The sequence below is a fragment of the Lepus europaeus genome, chromosome 17, assembly GCF_033115175.1.
Source record: "Lepus europaeus isolate LE1 chromosome 17, mLepTim1.pri, whole genome shotgun sequence".
Taxonomy (NCBI): domain Eukaryota; kingdom Metazoa; phylum Chordata; class Mammalia; order Lagomorpha; family Leporidae; genus Lepus; species Lepus europaeus.
The window spans coordinates 39795605-39817261 of NC_084843.1; the positions used below are offsets into that span (position 1 = coordinate 39795605).

General features: G+C 39.9%; 1 protein-coding gene across 2 annotated transcripts in view; it reads right to left on the reverse strand.

Moving 5' to 3' along the window:
- Positions 1–844: 844 nt before the first annotated feature.
- The window catches only part of FAS (Fas cell surface death receptor), a 33847-nt gene continuing 13034 nt past the window's right edge, over positions 845–21657 (reverse strand). For both annotated transcript variants that reach the window (XM_062213909.1, XM_062213911.1), the window contains 8 exons: positions 20679–20799; positions 15141–15278; positions 13636–13744; positions 11817–11878; positions 11471–11530; positions 10300–10367; positions 8281–8305; positions 845–7232 (listed from right to left, as the gene is read on the reverse strand). In XM_062213909.1, the coding sequence (XP_062069893.1) occupies positions 6895–7232; positions 8281–8305; positions 10300–10367; positions 11471–11530; positions 11817–11878; positions 13636–13744; positions 15141–15278; positions 20679–20799 (921 nt within the window). In that variant the 3' untranslated portion in view covers positions 845–6894. The remainder of the gene's footprint in view (positions 7233–8280; positions 8306–10299; positions 10368–11470; positions 11531–11816; positions 11879–13635; positions 13745–15140; positions 15279–20678; positions 20800–21657) is intronic.

Sequence of the window (21657 nt, forward strand, 5' to 3'; positions counted from 1 at the left end):
TCAGCATAGGGCAGACTGCATGGGTAAAAATGCCTGAAGCTGGCTCATTCATACTAAAGGGCCAAATGATGACCCACATTGGAGCGAAGTTATTTTTCTCTGATGTTGGAAATGAATAAGGAACACCATTTCTGATTTGCTAACAAAGCAATTCTATGGGAGTCAGCGCCGTGGCGCAGTAGGTTAATCCTCCACCTGCGGCACAGGCATCCCATATGGATGCCGGTTCTAGTCCTGGCTGTTCCTCTTCCAATCCAGTTCTCTGCAGTGGCCTGGGAAAGCAGTAGAAGATGGCCCAAGTTCTTGAGCCCCTGCACCCACATAGGAGACCAGGAGAAAGCACCTGGCTCCTGGCTTCAGATCAGCACAGCTCCAGCTCTTGCAGTCATTTGAGGAGTGAACCAATGGAAGGAAGACCTTTCTAACTGTCTCTCCCTCTCATTGTCTGCAACTCTACCTCTCAAATAAATAAATAAAAATATTTTTTAAAAAAGCAATTCTATGATCATGGAGGAAACTGATCTTAGTGTAAAGCCAATGCAGTAGTGATAGATTAAAAAGCTACAAAAGGATCTCTTACTGCAAATGATATCCTTGACCCACTGAATCAACCATTCCTGACATCTGCTCAGTGGTATGACAGGAACGAGCTTTCTGGGAGTAGAGGAGTGTAAATATTCCCATCATGGCAATATCAAGCTACTGATTATTTAAAAACTGGCTTTCAAAATTCCTACGCATTTAACAATTGTTTCTTGTTAGTACAAGCAGGCTTTGGCGTACTAGTGAACCATACCTTTGTACTGCATATTAGGAGATAATGCATTTTAAAATTAATTTATGTTTTATTTGAAAGGCAGCATCACAGAGAGAGGAAGAGACAGAGAGAGAAATCTTCCATTTGCTGGTTCATGCCCCAAATGACTGAAACAGCCAGAGCTGGGCCAGACCAAAGCCAAAAGCCAGGAGCTTCCTCTGGGTCTCCACATGGGTGCAGGGGCCCTAAGCATCTTCCTCTGCTTTTCCAGGTGCATTAACAGGGAGCTGGATCAGAAGTAGAGTAGCTGGGTTTCAAACTGGTGTCCAGATGGGATGCTGGCGCAGCAGGTAACAGTTTTACCCAATATGCCACAGTACCAGCCCCAAAATAATGTTTTTATATTCCTTAAGCCAAATTGAGTTAGGTACCTAAAAACTATCCTTGCATTCCTAACCAGAATCTCCTTTCACCCTCTTATCAAGTCTTCACCCTACCACATACACATCTTATAATACTCTAAGAATGGGAGTATGGATTAGGTCAATCAGCAAGTCCCATTCCCCTGGTCGTTGATTCAATTTTTCTGTAATCTGTGCAATGGCTCTCAGTACTCCAACTTGGAGAGCTAGGACATAAGCATTACATCTTCTGAATGAGGTGACAGGAATAGCTCCAGAACAGTTGTGGGAACCTTGTCACTATGAGTTGGAATAGTAGTTACGTGAAGAGATTTACAAGAAGTAGGTGAAGAGGGGAGAGCCAAGAGAATCAGGAATCATGACTGAAGGTCTTGGGTTGGATTAGTCAAACCCACCCTGTTTCTGAACTTCAGGAAGATGCACCAACAAATTTACATTTTGCTTAAGCATTTGGATAGAAGTTTTTGGATATTATCAATGTACAAGCTCAACCACTGTGGTATATAATTCATCTACATTTTATTTAATCTTCATAAAAGTCCAAAGATGTTGAAACAGTTTTCTCAGTTTTTAAAAAAAGATTTATGTTCATTTATTTTTTTCAAAGGCAGAATGACAAAGAGAGGGAGAGAGAGAGAGATTTTCATCTTCTGGTTCATTCCCCCAAATGCCTCCAACAGTTAGGGTTGAGCTAGACTGAAACTAGGAGCCAGGAGCTCCAACCTTGTCACCCATGTGGGTGGCAGGAACCCAAGTGTTTGGGTCATCATCTGTTGCTTCCCAGGCACATTATCTGGAAGGTGGATCAGAAGGGGATGTGGGATCAATCACGGGCATTCTGATACGGGAATGTGGATGTCCTAAGTGACTGCTTAACCCACTGTCCCACAATCTGCCCCAATTTTCTCATTTTTACAGATGGGGAAAAACTAGGCTCAAAGAGACTGAACTCTAATTTCTGCTATTATGGGGAAAATAACTATTTAATCCCAGATCTATATGACTTTCAATTCACCACTGTGAATAAAGTACAGGTATACATGGAAAACCGCCCGACTCTGTTCTCTGAGCCCTATGTAACCAGAACTTGAGCATTAGTTTTAACTTAAAATTTTAAGATAAAACAAAACACTGCTTATAATTATCTGATGACTAAACTGGGCCTCCGAGTTAATACAGAATTATAAGTACATTTCTTGAGGCCCATCCTCTCTCCCAATCTGAGCAACTAACAATGATACACAAAATATTTTTAAAGGAAATAAAGGCATAACCAAATGGGTGCAGGAGCCCAAGCACTTGGACTATCTTCCTTCCACTGCTTTCCAAGGCACATTAGCAGCAAGCTAGATCAGAATTGGAACAGCCAGGGCTGGCTCCGTGGCTTACTAGGCTAATCCTCTGCCTGCAGCGCCGGCACACCAGGTTCTAGTCCCGGTTGGGGCACCGGATTCTGTCCTGGTCGCTCCTCTTCCAGTCCAGCTCTCTGCTGTGGCCTGGGAGGGCAGTGGAAGATGGCCCAAGTGCTTGGGCCCTGCACCCACATGGGAGACCGGGAGGAAGCACCTGGCTCCTGGCTTCAGATCAGCGCAGCGCCAGCTGTGGCAGCCATTAGGGGGGTGAACCAATGGAAAGAAGACCCTTCTCTCTGTCTCTCACTGTCTATAACTCTGTGTGTGTGTCTCTCTCACTGTCTAACTCTGCCTGTCAAAAAAATAAAAAAGAAGAAGTGGAGCAGCCAGGACTCAAACCAGTGCTCATATGGGATGCTGACACTGCAGGTGGTGGATTAAGCCATTGTGCAACAACACCAGCCCTGATAATACAGGCCTGGAAGATAGCTCACAAACTTTCACCAGATAGTACGAAGAGTTCCAGAAGAAGAGAATAGAGGAAAGGGCAGAGAGATTATTCAGATATTCAAAGAGAAAATTATTCAGATGAATTATTCAAAGAGAAAATAGCTGGAAACTTTCCATAAGCAATGAAAGACAGTCATGTCTTTGTGATGGGAAATTCATCCTTAGGTTAAGTAAAAATAAATCCATATTAAAGCTCACTGTAATGAAACTGCAGAACACCAGGAAAAGTGGTAACAGAAGATTTAAAAATAATCTTTATGTTTTAATAATCTTTGCTGGTAATATGACGATGGTCTATAAAGGAATAATCCTTAGACCAACAGCGGAAGCTTCATGAACAGCAACAAAAGTAAAAAAGCAGCAGGTTGATATTTTCAGAGTACTGAGGGAAAATTACAAATGCTGTGATACAGAAGTCTAAACCCAAACAGCCATCCAGGAGTGACGCTAGCAAATGTGCATTGATCATATGCCTTCTCCTCACAGTTGCACAGAGACTGGTGACGGAATATGACAAAGTGATGTAAGACTGGCCTGGCAGTGAGGAGCATGCAGTGCCCACCTCGTGATCCATGACCTCCTTCTGCAAACAGTGTTTGTTTGTTTTTGTCTTTTGGGGTTTTCTGTGTTTTTTTTTTTTTTTTTTCAGCTCACAAGTGGCATCCAGGTGATACTCCTACCCAAGATGACCACCACAGCAAAGGCCAGGTTCACCAGAATGAACATGATTTTGAACCAGAGCTGCCTCACCTTGGGAAGACAATCGCAATTATTGACACGGGAGCAGTGGCACGTGGAGGGACTGGGTGCAGCCATAATGGAACCACACCACCAAGATCAAAGACGTTCTCAACTTTCTTCCCCCTCCAAAGGAACCCAGTGTTCTTGGCTGGAATTCATGAGTGAGCACAGGATGTTCTCTACTTCAATTTTGCCTTGCAAAGTAGGACTTCCACTTCTGGTGGCAAAGAATAACTTGTATCAGACTCGCTGTCCTGCTGCCTCCGACTAGAAAACTGGGCAGGAGGAAGCACAGACTGATCCTCCAGAGAAGGTGAGCCCTGTATTGACCCAGCCTTTCTGCCTAAAGACACTTTTAGACCATCGAACAAGAGGGGACCCTACGTAAATCAAAGTCACCTTGCTAAATTGAAGACCAGGGGTCAGAGTTCAGGAGGCTGAGGTTGCTGGACTTCACAGCATAGAATACTAGAAGGAAGAAGGAAGTTACACATCAAAATAGTTCCATACAGAGGTACTGTCAAGTCTTTGGCTGAATACTGTGCACTTATGCAGAAGACACCAAGAGCCAGGCATAAAACAACTAACTGCGGGAGAAAGAACAACTGAGCTATATAAGCAGAACAATTCTCAAAGCTAATGTAGGGGTGCAAGAAGAAGTTTCTGCCATGAAGAGTGAAGAGACCTCATTGAACAGACCCAGGAAGTGCCAGACATTAGAAGTGATGCAAAGCCAGCCCTGGAGTTACGATTGTTCTAGATCTGCCCTAACAGTGATATAGACCAGAACTGCCTAATATGGTAGCCAGCAGCAACATGTACCTATTAGATTTGTGAAATGTTGCTGGGCCAAGCTGAGATGTGCTTCTAAGTATAAATGAAATGAAAACTAGATTTTGAAGATTTAGTATGAAAAAAACAAGAATGTAAACTGTCTATGTTTTATATTGATGACATGCTGACATGTCACTACTTTGGAAATAATAAATTAAAATACATACTATTAAAAATACATTTTAATAAATAGAAGTTGTCCAATGGTCACCAAGTAGCTAAAATGGAAAATATACAGAAAAGAATATTTCAGAGCCCATTTAGCTTCCTTACTAATAAAGCCTACTCCTTAAACTTTGTACTTATCCAGATTCCATCCCCTGGAATTATTGGAATTATTGGAAATAATCCTATCTAACAATCATATGCTTTTTGTAAGAGTTATTCATGGCAGTAACAACCTATTGAAAGAATTATCAAACTATTAAAAGGGTTTTTAAAAGGAAGTACTTCCTGAGAGATCAAAGAATGCATTAAAGATGAAAGCAGGTTATATTTAGCAATGGCTAATGAAAAGGAAATGAAAAACAGGGGCTGGTGCGGTGGCGTGGTGGGTAAAGCTGCCACCTTCAGTGCCGGCATCCCATATGGGCGCCAGTTCAAGTACAGGCTGCTCCACTTCCAATCCAGCTCTCTGCTGTGGCCTGGGAAAGCAGAAGATGGCCCAAATTCTTGGGCCCCTGCACCTGCATGGGAGACCTGGAAGAAGCTCCTGACTCCTGGCTTTGGATCGGCACAGTTCCAGCCATTGCAGCCAATTGGAGAGTGAACCAGCAGATGGAAGACCTCTCTCTCTCTTTCTCTCTCTCTCTGCCTCTCCTTCTCTCTGTGTATAACTCTTTCAAATAAATAAATATTTAAAAAAAAGAAATGAAAAACAAAAAGCAAGCCTCCATCAATGAAGAGATAACCAGAAATTCCAAAAGCATTATTTTAATTAAATATTTTTACCTATATTTTAGATTTCCAAACACAAGGGAAAAAATTCTCCATTCATGGATGTTCTTTAGGCTGGTCTGATAGTTGCTTCAGTTTATAACTATCTTCAGTTCATCATATATGTATACAAGTATAAATAATATTTATCAAAATTCACATTTCATATGAGTTTTCAGAGATCTTTAAATATAAAAGTAACAAAGTAGTGGTAGGGAGAGGAGCTTGTTCTGAGAATCTTCAGGGAAAGACAAGAGCAGTTCCTAAAACTAGATGATTTTGATCCAGTAAAATGTCATACACATATACAATATTCAAGTATTACAATTGAATCTATTTTCCATGTAAATTCAAAGTGGAAATATTGTAAAGTAAAATACCAACAACCCGTGCAAAGATCTTTGAGGTAGTATCTTATTAAATGCATTCAAATACATATGCAAACTGCCTGAATTTACTCTTTTCAGAAGTGTAAACAGAGTTTATAAGTATGATAAAATCTCTAGAATCAGCATGGAGTTGGAGAGGTAATTTAGAGGCAAAGGTCTTTTCAGTAACTGAGACACTGCAACAAAAGGTCATAGCTTCTATTGACTCCTACAATGAGAACAGCCTGTGGATAAACATTTGTGCTGACATTCACTGCGTACACTCATACCTACAGAATACTGGGTTACATACTAAAGCATGGCACTAATCATTTTTTCCTTTACAAACACTTCTATTTAGATCCTTAATGTGCCATTACACTTACTCTTGACTCTATCTGTATTCTCAACAGATTTCAAACATCCTTGAAGGAAGAATTATGGTATCTTCAAAATCTATACATATGTAAGTTCTAGAAATCTAATAGATAAAAAAAATACATCCAGTGAAAAGTTAAGCAATATTTTTTTTTAATTTTTTTTTGACAGGCAGAGTGGACAGTGAGAGAGAGACAGAGAGAAAGGTCTTCCTTTGCCGTTGGTTCACCCTCCAATGGCCGCCGCGGTAGGCGCACTGCTGCCGGCGCACCACGCTGATCCGCAGGCAGGAGCCAGGTGCTTCTCCTGGTCTCCCATGGGGTGCAGGGCCCAAGCACTTGGGCCATCCTCCACTGCACTCCCGGGCCACAGCAGAGAGCTGGCCTGGAAGAGGGGCAACCGGGACAGCATCCGGCACCCCGACCGGGACTAGAACCCGGTGTGCCGGCGCTGCAAGGCAGAGGATTAGCCTGTTGAGCCACGGCGCCAGCCAAGTTAAGCAATATTTACAACCTTCAGGTATTTAGAACTTTTCCACACTTTTTTTTTTCTTTCTATTGACTGCATACACAGAAATGAATTAGTTGTTTTTCACTCTAGGCCAAGCTTTGTCTTTCTTTTTCATCTCTGGTATCTAAATGGTCATGGTCACTAGTAATGTCCTTCTGGACTATATCTTGAATTTTCTCCGCAAGAGCACAAAGATTAGCTTTTCTAAGACCTTTGATCAAAGTGTTGTATGCATCTTTCTTCCCATGAAGCTGATGCCAATTACGAAGCAGTTGGACTTTCTGTTCAGCTGTGTCTTGGATATTGTCATTCTTTATCTCATCGATTTTGGCTTCATTAACACCATTCTTCCGAACAAATTCTTTAACTTCATTTATTTTCATTTCTTCAGCAATAATGGGGATATACTTACTAATATCAACATCTGAAAAACAGAAAACATTTTCTGAAAATTTTTCTAAATGAAATTCCCATTATAGAAAACAATGTCTATTTCTCTTCACTTAAGAGTACAGGAATACAGTCAACTCCTAAAGATCTAAACAGATGGGGGCCGGTGATGTGGTGTAGCAGATAAAGCCAGCATGCTGTATGGGTGCTGGTTTGAGCTTCCACTGCTCCACTTCTGATCCAGCTCTCTACTATGGCCTGGGAAAGCAGTAGAAGATGGACCAAATCCTTGGGCCCCTACACCTGCATGGGAGACCTGGGGGAAGCTCCTGGCTCCTGGCTTCTGATCAGCATAGCTCCAGCCATTGCAGCCAACTGGGGAGTGAACCAGCAGATGGAAGACCTCTCTCTATGCATCTCCTTCTCTCTATGTGCAACTCTTTCAAATAAACAATAATTTTTTTAAAAAAGATCTAAATAGATGATTAGGGGAAAACAAAAACAAAAAATATCCTTGAGTTCCAATTTCAATTCCTGAAACATATACTAATTTGTCACATAACCTCGATAGGATACATAATACCTCTGTATCTTCCCTTCTCATCTACGAATGAAGAGAGTGGGAAAAGGACCCCTCTAACAATACTGTATGGAACCTTAAGATGATCAGCAACCCACTAACCTAAAAGGATAGACAAAAGCTTTATAACTATTTTATCACTCAATCACAGGTCAAAGACAGAATTGAACAGATCATACATGTTGTTATAGAGTTGGGTTCACCAGTAATTTAGTCTAAGACAATTAAGGCAGGAGTTCTAAAATCCATCTAACTGATAGTGAAGGAAAACTTTCTTAAGCCTTATAATACAGCATCCTATTACTACCTGATTTATTTTTTAATTATTACTACTAGCTATAAATCTAAACAAACTGCCTGATAAGTCCAGGAAGAATTATAAGTTCAAGGAAAACCAAGATCACAGAATGTGCCACTGAAATTAACAATATTATTTCAGTCTAGAATTGGTCTATTACTACAAAGGAAACCACTTCTAAGAAATAAAATAATAAAAGCTTACCTGAGAAATTCATTGGCACTCCTTCCTGGAGAGAAAAAAAATATGGAGGCAAGGAGAGAGGAATTTAGAATATGCTAAATGTAAGCTTCTAATTCTTCCATAATTCTGAAGGAAATATAATTAGCTGCTTTGATGCACACAATTAGTAAACTAGACTAAGTCATTGAGAAGGCTTCTTTCCCCCATTCAAATTTGGATTCTGGAAGGTTCTAAGTAATATTGGCTTACTTTTTTAGCCAGGCAAGGAACCCACTATGCTTTGAACAAGATGTGACTCCTGAATTCATGCAGATATTTAAACCCAAATTTCATCAGTTGATGGTACTAAGTTGGCAGAAACTTAATGTAGTTATGACATTTGGAGGTGTGGCTTTTGGGAAATGATTGGGTTGGATTAGGTCCTCAGGGTGTAGCCCCTTATTAATAAATCCTGGTAGATTTGTAAGAGACCGCACAGATATAGACGTGGACATAAACACACACAGGGAACTCTTGCCATGTGTGCTCTGTGCCACCTCAGCACGGCCAACAAAAAATGTCCTTGCCAGGCTGATTCATGGAGCCTATCCAGTCTTGGACTGCGAACTTCCACAATCAAGAGCAAAAGTTAATTTCTGTTCTTTGTAAAGTTAATTGCCTCAGGTATTCCATTGTAGGAACAAAAAGCTGACTACTACAGAAGCTATTGTACTTAAAGAATGAGCTAAGATCCTTTTTCATATAGACTCATTAAAATAAACAATAAAAGTATCATTCCAAAATTTTCATCAGAGTAACTGTTCTTTTGTCACTAGAAAATGGCACAAATAAAAAATGGCATTATATGGTTTTAAAGAATTCTGATTCCCACTGAGTCCTAGTCCCAAATGAGAAAATCATTAGGCAATTAAATGGAACTGGTTTCTCTTTCCAGTGTATCTTTTTGTTATTTGAAATGTCATGATTCTGTGCTGGAAAAAGATACAATGAGAGATAAAATCAACAGGCAGGTGGAGAGAATTGAGTTGTGCCATTTTACTGGATTTGAACAGCTATCTCTTTTCCCTGGAATTGAATACTCAGTCTGTGATCAGGGAAAGGACATCTCTCTGCAAGAATAACACCAAAGTGGAACATGGAGCTTGGTCACATCCTTTACTCCACACGCATTCCATGCACTCACCTCCCCCTTCGTTAATTCTTATATTTGTGTAGCAGCTTACATATAAATTAGGCAGCATATGTTGATTCGTGAATTTTAAAGATCTATTTAGTTATTTGAAAAACTTACAGAGAGAGAGAGAGAATCTTCCATCTGCTGGTTCACTCCAGAATCCTACAACCACCAGGACTGGACCAGGCCAAAGCCAGGAGCTTCTTCCATGTCTTTCCTGTGGATGGCAGGGGCCCCAGTACCTGGGCCATCTGCTGCTGCTTTTCCCAGGCCAGTAGCAGGGAGTCAGATTGGAAGTGGAACAGCCAGGACACAACTGGCACCCATTTGGGATGCTGACATTGCATGTCAGCAGCTTTACCCACTATACCACAATGCTCCCCCACCCCCACCCTCTGATCCATTTTTAATGCTCCTCTAACTCAGGAACTCACAAACACAAGTATTTGCTTTAAACAAAGTAACAGGGGTGGGCATTTGACCTAATAGTTAAGATGCCACTCTTGGACACCAGCATCCCGTATTGGAGTGCCCGGCTTTGAGTTCTAGCTCTACTCATGATTGCATCTTGCTGCTAATGCACACCCTAGGAGGAAGCTGGTGATGGTTCAGCTGCTTCCTGCCATGCATGTAGAAAACCTGGATTGAGTTTCTGGCTCCTAGTTTTGGCCTGGCCCAGCCCTGGCTGTTGCTGGCATTTGGGTTACAAATCCAGTGGATATGAGCGCTCACTCACTCGCTCTCTCTCTCTCTCTCACTCTCTCTTTGCCTTTCAAAAAATAAAGAAATTTTAAAAGGAAACAGGTAAAACGATTCCTACTATTTTCTCTATTTGTTTTAAAGCTGATGCATCTGTCAACACCTACAGGAATTAAGGTTGTAGATTTGTCATAACCATGCTTTCCATCTCTGTGCTTTTTGTATCTTCTCAGCCCTGAAAGATCAACAAAATCTCTATCAGAGGCAAGTCTCAGGTTTGTGGGAAACACTTTCACATTTGAGAAGTGTAAGAAGAAAGAAGAAAGTCATTGAATGTTGATGCAGTTAAATACCACAGGAGGCAGCACTGTGTTAATTTTACAAATGTTACACCCCACTGAGTCCAGCATTCTAGAGACAGGCCACATTGTTCAATTACCACACACTAGCCTGGTATGGCCACTACCGTTCACTGTCCTGCACAGAGGCATGGCCACAGTTGGGCATAATAACTGAGGGCATGGAAAGTAGAAAACAGCTTGCCATATGGCAGCATCTAATATTCAGAAATTCAAGTATACACATTCCAAAATAACTCAGATATGCAGCGTCAATGAGTGTAGCCCTGGAATCAATGGGAGATGTGCTTAAACATCAAGTATATATTTTCAGCTAAACAATCTCTAAAAGCTTAGTAACCTCTTACTGTCAACTAAACTGAAGAAACAAGAGGAAAGTTGGATACTTATAAGTTATTGAAAATTGGTGCAACTTTGAATTTTATGAATGATATAAGGGGGTTTATCTAGACTAATTACAGTTATATTCAATTTTGGTTTATCAGCTGACTTAGTAACTCTTGCATAAAATGTGTCATTGCAGTATTCTCAGTTAAGAAGACAAAATAATTTTTTTAAATGCAGTAAGGTCAGGGGAGAGGAGGCACAGCGAAGGACAAGTTTATCAAGTATCCCCTGCAATGCTTTTCTGGGAAAGGCCCTTCCTCCTTGGGTCTTTTTATGCGTGGGGTGATTTCATTGAACAAGGAATGATTACTTGTGATTTCTGGCCAACTCTGCTACTGCAGACAACCCTTGTGTAAAGGGAGGTTGAGAATACCACTCACTGCGCCCAAACCACTGCTTAGAAACAGTACTGGGACATATTTTCTGTTCTTATCAACTCTCAGGGTTGCATGCAGTAGAAGGAAATTAGCAATATAACAGACAAAGTTGCCTACCTGAGAGCTTTCTTTTAGATAGGAGAGAGAGGGAAATAATTGTGAGCATCTACTTTCCAGGTCATTTCATCTGTGATTTGAATAAAATATGAACTCACCCAAAACTATTGGAATCAGTAACAGGGTACACAACAACCAAAGAAAATGATATTTCGAACCTGTAGATTAGAACATTGGACATTGTACATGAAAATAAGAAATCTTTAATAAATCATTGAACAAAGTACTCTCAAATAATCAAAAACAATTATTTTTTCTTCATATTTTGCCATGGGCAGTAGCTATTGTCTGGCCATTTTATTGTTCTATGGGACTGTTTTGAAATTGCTTTTGGCACTTGCCAAATTGCTTTTGGCTAGTTTCTTGTAATCCCAAGAATTTTTAAATCTCAGTTTATTACCAGGATTGGAGGAAGGAGAAAAAACCACAACAAGTAATAATTACCTTCTTCTTTGCATTTGGTGTTGCTGGTTTGTGTGCATTCCTCAATGATTCCATGTTCACACCTAGGAAAAAATATAGAGGAAATTCAAAGAGCCTAGTGGACTAATACCTCAGTTATTTTCAGTGGCGCATTATAAATTAAAGACCATTTTGTTCAACATTGCATCTCTGACAAACATATTCCATCAAATATTCATAGATTAGCATCTAAAGCTGGTGCAAGTTAAGAACATAATTTGGATGATTAGATAAAAACTATCTTCAGGAGTAGACTATGTTTTAAGGTATCAAGAGTTAAAGGGAGGTAATAAAATAGTGACAAGACAGAGGATGAAAGGACACAAAAATAAACTTATTCTGATAATAACCTGAGTTTTAAACATACTACAGCAATTTCAAAAAGGTCCCATACAACAGTAAGACAGCCAGATAATAGCCACTGCCCTTGATGGTACCTAGAAAGGCTACGCAGCCAGCCCTTAGAGATTGTTGCTTGTAGATTCAGGTGGTAATTAAGAGGCTCAAGAGGCTTATGTGGGATGTTACTTAGACATCCAAACACTGACAGTCAATAGTTGAGTTACCTGAGTTCATGGCTTGCCCCTGTCCAGTACCTAACAACGTGAGCTTGGGAGGTCAGTTAACTGCCATGAGTCTATTAGCTCATCAGTAACATGGAGATAACAGTACCATCTACCTCAGAGGGCTTTGTTGAGAAGAATATTAAACATTATTATGAATTATTTAGAATAACTCATTATTATTTGACTTATCCCTTACCCTGCAGTCCCTACCCAGGACTCTGTCATCATCTCGGGTTAGAAAGGAAGTGATAAGACCAGTATATATAAATAATTTCTCTAGCCAACATGATGTAAAGTTTCATTTTTCTACTTCTTAAGCTTCTTATATGAATTTCTCAAAATTTTCCAAGATAAATTACAATTTTTAGGAGAGGCAAACGAACAGTAATTCAAAATGTTTACATTTGTACAAAAACTCCTTACAAAGCAAAAGGCTACTTTTTGCAATACATGTAACCCAATCTAATCCTCACAGAAATGAGGCAAATAAAACAAGTCAGATTTTTTTTTTTTTTTGTATCCTATGAGGAAGAAAACTGAAGCTCAGGGAGTTTAAGTGATCTGTTCAAACTAAAGCAGGTAATCAGTGGAAAAGTGAGGTGCACAGTCAGGCGTTCTAATTTGGGGTCAAAACCAACCTCTGTAGTGTGAAGGACGAATTCCTGCCTCATTTGGCCCTGGCTTGCTCTCAACTTTTCCAACCCTCTAGCCCAGTATCCTGGTCACCAGAGCTTTCTCTGTCTTTGTGTAGCTGCTGTTACTCTATCATGAGCTTTCCCTCCTCGTGCACCTGTTATTTCACTTTCCTTCCTTCAAGACTCAAACCATGTGCTCATTTTCTCAAGGAGACTTAGAAGGCTTTCCTGTATAACTTATAATGTTCTGGGCAGAAGTATCTTGTGACATTTGCCACATGGTATTGACACACAGTATCCATTGCTTTTCTTGACTGTCTTTGCCTCTATAGTGGGACCTTAATGCCAGGAACATGTCTTGTTCACATCCTTAGCTTAAGCAGCCAGCACAGTGTCAAGTACATAGAACATGTTCAATGAACAAGAAGTGTTCAATAAAAATGTTTACCATCCGATAATGTATGAATGAGCAAATGGTCACCTAGTTGCTTGGAGGGGAAATCGGTCCTGATTCTTGACTGTCAGTGTTGATTCCCCTCTAGGAAGACAGCGTCTCTCAAGGTATATCTAGTATTTTAGTCACAAAAGACAAAAACTTACATGGTACAAGGATCACAGTGTTCACATCCAAGAGCATTACAGAAAAAGTTTGATTTGCATCTGCACTTGGTATTCTGGATCCTAGTACAGCTTGTTTCCACTTCTAAGCCTAGAAAAACAGTTTTCAAAATATTACTTATAGTTTATCATCATCATCATTAGCTAATTATAAAGACTATGAGAATAATGCCAACAGCTGTATGAATTTCTGAGATCCATTGCTCATTTCAACAGTCATTTAATAACCCTTTAGTAATACAACTAGTGTCTAAAAGTTTATTTTATCTATTTGATAGGAAAAGAGATAGAGCTATCCTGTCTCCTATCCACTAGTTCACGTCACATATGCCAGCAACAGCTGGGATTTGGCCAGGTCGAAGCCAAGAGCTGAGGACTCAATCCAGTTCTCCCTTGTGGGTGACAGGAACCCAGCTTACTTGAGCCATCACTTGCTTCCTCCCAGGATCTGCATTAGCAGGAAGCTGGAATCAGGAGTGGAGCCAGAAGTGAAACCCAGGCACTTCAATATGGGATGAAAGCATCCTAACAGGTGTCTTAACTGCTCTGTCAAATGCCTGCCTGTATACCCAGTATGTAAACTCTAAACAGATGACCCCTGGTTGAAATGGCCAGCAGTCATTTAACAGAGTTTAAGTGGAGAGATAATCCAGCAAGCAAGGCCACCTCCACCATTGCTTACACATGGCTCCTCTGCTCCCCTAGTCTAGAGCTTTGCTGCTCAGAATCTGGCCTTGCAACATCAGCATCGCCTGAGAGCTTGTTGGAGATGCAGAGTAGCCAGGTTCTACCCTAGACTGACTCAATCAGACCAATGCCAAGCCATTATCTAGACATTCCATTTATATGTTCTGAGGTGGAGCCCAAACTGACAGTTTATCAACCCCCTAGGCAATTCTAATGCAGCCCCAGTGTTGAAAAGCATTGCTTTAGAACAAGAATAGGAATAAAAAAAGCTTTATATCCAGAGGCCTGTTAATGTCAAAACTAGGAATACTTCTGTGATATTTTAATCTGGAACCTCAGAATAGATTGAGACTTCCATGAAAAGTCAGGTCACAAATGGAATTACTAGAACAAAGCAAACCCCAAAGAGGGAGCATCCCACCCACCTCATGGGTTTCTTTCCTTGTAGCTGTAGGCTTCTGAGCTCTTCTGGCCATAGCCATGAACCATGGTGCAAGCATACATCAAACAGGAAAATAACAGTTTCTGTGGTTTTCATTGCAACTGATGAACCCTGTTCACAGGGCTCATACTTAGTCATTTGTGTGCATCTGATAGAATTGCCCAGACTTGTCCCGTAAATGGCCAGATCAGTGATGAGCTCAGTATCCAGTCCTTCTTTGTCCCAGCCAACCCTGTCCTGCCCCTTTTTTTATGCCAACAGAGCACCACAGTAGGTCCCAATTTAAAATTGTGTTATAAAAGGTTCCACATAAACTACCAGGATTGGTCTCTTTCCATTGGTTTTTTAGGACACTCACCATGTTCTCCATCACAAAGACTGCATCTTCTGCACCTAGGAGAATAATGGCTCTCGGCTGTGTACTCCTTCCCTTCCTGGCAGGGCTCACAGTCTGGTCTGCCCTCATTGCTTGTACAATCAGCGTTTTTCTTCGTGCCTGCCCAAGAATAAAAATGGGGCAAGTGTTTGAACATAAAGTGGTCATGTAACATCATGGGAAGTTTGCAGAGATGCTAATAGAACCCTTGTAAATCAGAATGGGTGGGGGAGTTATTAGGCTAATGACATATAATCTCAACAGAGAAGGTTACTGTAAAAATCATGTCAAGAACCAAAGTCTCCCAAAGTCAAAGCCAGAATAATGAGGAAAGGGATCTGTTTACAGAAATAGGACAGTTAACAATAAGAACGTCTGAAAAGGGGGAAGAATAGAATGACCAACAGCCTTGGAAGAAATGTCTTTGCAGTTAACTTCTCTGAGGGGACAGCAGGGTGGAGGTGGCTGTCTGTGGCCACTGAGATTACTGAGCTAATTTGTAATGATTAACTTTGTCCTCATTTCTTAGTCTACTTTCTAACATCCACAAATCCTGGTAATATAGATGAGAGAAAGCAAGCCAAGTTAGGTTAGACTTAGGCAGACAGCTAAGGAGCTAGCTGGCGTTTCAGGATCGGGACTGGGTTTTCTGGTCAGGAGCGTGGCCTCTGGGTACTAAACAACACAAGGGTGAGAAGAGCCACAGTGGGAATGGTAAAAAGGTGGAGAGAGCAAACCGGCCCCTCCAGTAAAGGTTAACATCTTATCAATCTAGGTGGGAAACTGGCCTGAGCTAGAAAGCAAGTGTGATAATAAGTGAGACATGAAGAATCTTGTTGCTTAGTGGGTAGGAAACAGGCTCGGCCACCAAGGTCACACAGAAGGCCAGGTGGCTGGAGTTGTCTGAGGCCAGTCTCGAGAGAATGGTGAAGACACACAGCTCCCCACTGACAGGCCCCAAGATAGAAGTTTTTCTCTGTCCTGTAAAAGTCACCACCAAAAGGGTGGAATGGATGGTAAGAAGGCAGCATGAGCTCACCACACAAGAAATCCTTGAAGGACCTTGTACAAACTTTCCAGCGGGTATAAAACCCCAGGTCACTTGTTTTTAACAGCTTTTTCCTTCTGAAAAAGCCCCTCCCTGCTGCTTTCCTGGGAGCTTTCCCTCTGCTCTTTTAACCCCTTTGCTCTTTAAAATAAAACTCTTTTGCTAAATACTGCCTTCTCGGTTTGCTCGTGTGCCTGATACTTTTTTTATGAGTGGAACAAGTTCCCAGGGATCCCTCTCAGCAGTAACAGTAACAGAGAGCACAGTTTAAGGAAAAAGACATCTGAAGTTCCAAGACCTCAGTCAAATCTTCAGTAGCTATAAAGATCTTTAACAAACTACTTAGTTGTTAAAAGCCTAAATTTCATTATGCAAATCATGAAGATAATAATACTTCTCTTGCATTGCTCTCAATCATGTACACGTGTTCACAGTTTCCTGTTCTTTCCCCTTCTTTTCTATCCCTTCTCCATTAAGGGATAAAATATTTTTTGATGACAGGCACGAACATATCTATAACAAAATATTATCAGGTGTGTCACCTTAATACAAAGAGCTTTAAATAATATTCACATTTGTTTTAATTTACCTCAATAAAATTATTCACTATATTGTTTTACTAAGCATTATTCAATAATGCCTTCTTCTGGAAAATTCATTTATTTATTTTACTAAATGCCTTTTGTGTGCTAGATGCTTTCTAGGAGCTGGAGATATCGAAGGAAATAAAACAGAGTCTTGGTATCTAAGGCCTTTACCTTACCAGGATAGAGGCAGACAATGCCCAGATAAACATAAGATGTCAAAGTGGTGACAGTTGTGCTATATGGCAAAATAAATTAGGGTGAGGAGAGAAAGAATGAAGAAGAAAGAGACTGAAAATGCAAAGGAAAGTATAAAAAAGCATTAATTATGGCTCATTACTAATGATATAATTAATTTTAAAAATAGGCAAAGTCTAATCCACTCTACTTGCATATACAGCAAAAGTGACTTACACTGTTTCATAGGTACACAAATTTCTTAATAAGCACACACTTCTCTTTTTGATAAAGGTTTTCTACATAAGTAAATTATTAAAGGTAAACATGTATGATATTCTAGTAAACAAAGACAATAGTCTGTCAATAGAAAAAAAAAATGAGCAACCCACGGAAACCCAGAACAAAATTCAAATATAATGCTTGAGGGTTACATAACATTGTGATACTATTTTAAAGAAAATAGAGCCAAAGTACAGATTCATTTCTTGCTAGTGATATTATACCAGTTTCTAAATGAATTAACCTCCTTAATGAACTACCTTTGCTTAATATGCCTAGCAGAACACCTACAGTATGATAGGGATACCACTGATTACAGATTCTCTCTGTTCTCCAGCATATACAACCTAAATTTATAAAAATGCAAAAAAGGCTGTTTTCTTTAAAATTGAGGCTTTAAAATACATATTTTGAGTACAGTTGTACCTATGCTTATTATAGAAAACTTAGAAAAGGAAAGATAAAAAATACCTACATATCAATTATTTTTGAGATAGTGCCTGTTATTTTATGGCATTACTTTATTTATGTGTGAGTATATGTATATGTAAAAGATATGTGTGTTTGTATGTATGCTGTGTACTGTAGAAAATTTATTAAGTATGGAGATATGATAAGGACATTTTGATCAGTTAATAAAAATTATCCTTTCTTTTTTAAAATTTTTTATTTTTTGACAGGCAGAGTGGACAGTGAGAGAGAGAGAGACAGACAGAAAAGTCTTCCTTTTCCGTTGGTTCACCCTCCAATGGCCGCCGCGGCTGGCACACTGCGGCCTGCGCACCACGCTGATCCGATGGCAGGAGCCAGGTGCTTCTCCTGGTCTCCCATGGGGTGCAGGGCCCAAGCACTTGGGCCATCCTCCACTGCACTCCTGGGCCACAGCAGAGAGCTGGCCTGGAAGAGGGGCAACCGGGACAAGAACCCGGTGTGCGGGCACTGCAGGCAGAGGATTAGCCTAGTGAGCCGTGGCGACAGCCAAAAATTATCCTTTCACAGAGGGAATTATTGAAGGAATGCTGTAAATATCTTATTTTACATCATAAAGTATAACTGTTCAATCATTAGCCAGTCTTGTGATGTAAAACCAAATTATTAGAATTCCAGGCTCTTATTCACTGAAGTTATACCTGTAACACAGTACTTATGGTTCCTGTTTGGCTGTTTTTCTCTTTTTCTCTCTCACACTCCCTCTCTCTCGCCCTCCTCCCTCCCTTTCTTCCTCCCTTCCTTTTTGATGAAAAATGAAAGGTAAACACACCAGTAGTCTATTACAAGCTTTATGGCTTTTTGTGATTTTCTTCCTTAATATTTTATTTTTATTTTGCCCTCACCTAGTTCATCCTCAATTTGTTGAGCAGCTCTCCTTTACTGTAATTCCTCCACAGCATTCAGTCTAGTTTCCCTAGAAGTCAAATCTGCTTTTTCTGTTTTAATACTTCAGTATTAATATCACACCAATGAGTAGAAACAGACTTGGCAGTAGTTGAACATTAATCAGTGTGAAGATCAACAAGGAGGAATGAAAGCGAGAAGAGGAGTTAGCCTGCATTGTTGCCCCTCATTCATTCAGCAGAGAAGATCAGTTCAGCCAGCCAGCAAATCACTTAGAAATCACTAAAAGACATTTAGATAATTGAAGATTATATTAGAAATATATCAGAAAACATGACTTCTATTGATACATAATATTCTAGCCTTTGAATACTCCAAAAACGTACTTAGAAAATCTTAAGTAATTGAGTATTGCAATAAAATATCATGCATACAATAGCTTTGTTTTTGATTATTTTCTTAAGGCAATTTCTTACAAATCAATTATTGTGTTAGTAGGTGTAAACATTTTCCAATTTTTGACCCATGTATTTAAATTTGTCTTACATTCCAATAATGGCATATGAGAGATCACATCTCATAAGCAAAGAAGTTTGAAAACTTCTTAAATGGAAGCAAAGGAAAAACCAAAGAAGCAAGCAAACAAAAAATCCTTTAGTGTTTCATATGCAAAGCATATTGTCTTTGTTTTAACTTGCATTTCAGTTTTTAAAATCCTGTTAAAAATGTCAATTCATGAGATAAATTGATTGTGCTTAGTAAGTTATATATATATATAAAAAAAAGACAAGAAGCCATTCCTATTCCTGGTTGGAAAGAAGTAGGTGAAATGGGCTCTTAAGTATAAATGGATTTGATTATCAGAGAGATATTTCCATGAGGGTTATTAAAATCCATTCAGAAGGTCAAAGAAACACGTGAAATCTATTTACAAGCATGATCCACACCTGTTTTGCAGTTTGAATGCTGGAAACCTGGAAGGCCAACCATGAAACCTACAATAAGCCTTTTTGGTTCTATTGATCTGTTTCATAAACCCTTGTGTTGTTTTCCTTTAACTTCTTGGCTTCACCATGCAGCAGAGAGAGAGATTCATATCTGTATGCAATGTAGACAACTCTACTTCAAACTGAAAGAAATTAGCACAATCGCATTTTTGCTTAGCTTCTAATTTGCTAGTTGTTTCAAGGATTTCCGATATGAAATCAGTTTGCATTTCAAAATATTCATTTTTTAAAAGTTTTTGGTTTCTGTCCATTGCTTTTCTAGTTCATCCAGTTATTCAGCTGCAAAAATGCAAATGTATTTTGCAGGCTTCAGTGCCAGGACAAACAGCTTTTTTAGAAACCTTCTGATTGAAGGGAAGTGCTGAAATATATCCTTCACGGGTAGAAGTCCCATGCTTTCAAAACTCCACCATCACTATGATATACCCTAACCAGTTTTGAGATGATAAGCTTTAATACCCTCAGAGAGTTTTCTTTTGCTAATGAAAAATGGAGGTAAATAGATGAATCTTCTGATTTCAGAGGTGCATTTCAATTATAAATTACATTTATTTGTAGTCGCATCAAGCAAATGTAATAAAAATGAATAAAACCAGTTTTGTGAAAATAATGGCATAGATGATTTTCTCGTATTAATGCTGTATAATGCAGGAGAATCAAAAGTGACAAAATAGGGGCCAGCATCGTGGTGCAGCAGGTTAAGCTGCTGCCTGGACACTGGCATCCCATATGAGCACCAGTTCAAATGCCATCTACTCCACGTCTGACCTAGCTCCGTGTTAATGTGCTTGGAAAAGCAGCACAAAATAACCCAATGACTTGGGTTCCTGCCACCGACGTGAGTGCCTGGATGATGCTCTTGGTTCTTGGCTTCGGCCTGGCCCAGCCAGATTGCTGCTATTTGAGTAGTGAACCAGTGGATGGAAGATCTCTCTGTCTCTCCCTCTCTTTTTGTAACCCTGCCTTTCAGAGCAATCAATCAGTCTTTAAAAAATTTAAAGTATGACAAAATATCATATTCATTATGATTATGTGCTCTTTCTCACTCTGATTTTCATCTTCATCTTTAGATGTTTGTGTAACATACCGGGAGGACATAGATGACAGCAAAATTCGCCTGCAAGATATCCAGTGGAGTAGTGAGTCTCATTCTTGATTTTACAAACATTAACACTTGTGGACGGTGAGCCAGCAAGACAGATAAGGATCTGCAAAATAAAAGCATAAAAAGAATTTTAGTGATTTCTGAACTAAGCAACTTAGTAGACAGGTATAGTCTACCCAAAATGTACCTGCTGTACACAGAGTCAGAGTGGGAACTCCACGCCCCTGCCGACTTATCTCCAGGAAAAGAGCAGACCATTTGCATGCCAGTTCAAACCACAGGTTCCCTAAGCTACATTGGAAACAGCATCATGGATGGCAGGAGCCAGGGTTCTGCTCAAAAGTGAACACTGGCTCCCACTTGCTGTCCTGTATGTGGGTTAAGTCACTTAAATTCTGTAATCTCTTTCTTAAAAAAAAAAAAAAAAGATTGATTGATTGATTGATTGATTTGAAAGGGAAAGTTACAAAGAGGGAAAGACAGAACAAAGAGATCTTTCATCCACTGGTTCAGTCCCCCAAATGACTACAACAACTGGGGCTGGGCCAGACAAAAACCAGGAGTCAGGAACTCCATCTGGATCTCCCATGTGGGTTCAGGGGTTCAAGTAATTGAGACATTCTCTGCCGCTTTCCCAGGTGCATTAGTTGGAGACTGGATCAGAAGTAGAGCAGCTGGAACTTGATCCAGCACTACATGGGATGCCAGGGTCACAGGTGGCAGCGTAACCCACTGTACCACAGTGCCAGCCCTAATCTATGTTTCTTTATCTTTAAATTGGAAATAACCCCTTCTAATAGGCTTGTTCTGATAATTAAATGGAATGATGTACTTAAAGTTCTTAGTACAGGATCTGGCACCTAATAAATGGATTCTTATGAGTGGTATTAGGATTATTAAGGGACAGCATAGTGAAATAGGAAAAAAGAAATATCAAAACAACTGTGGTTTGAATCCTATC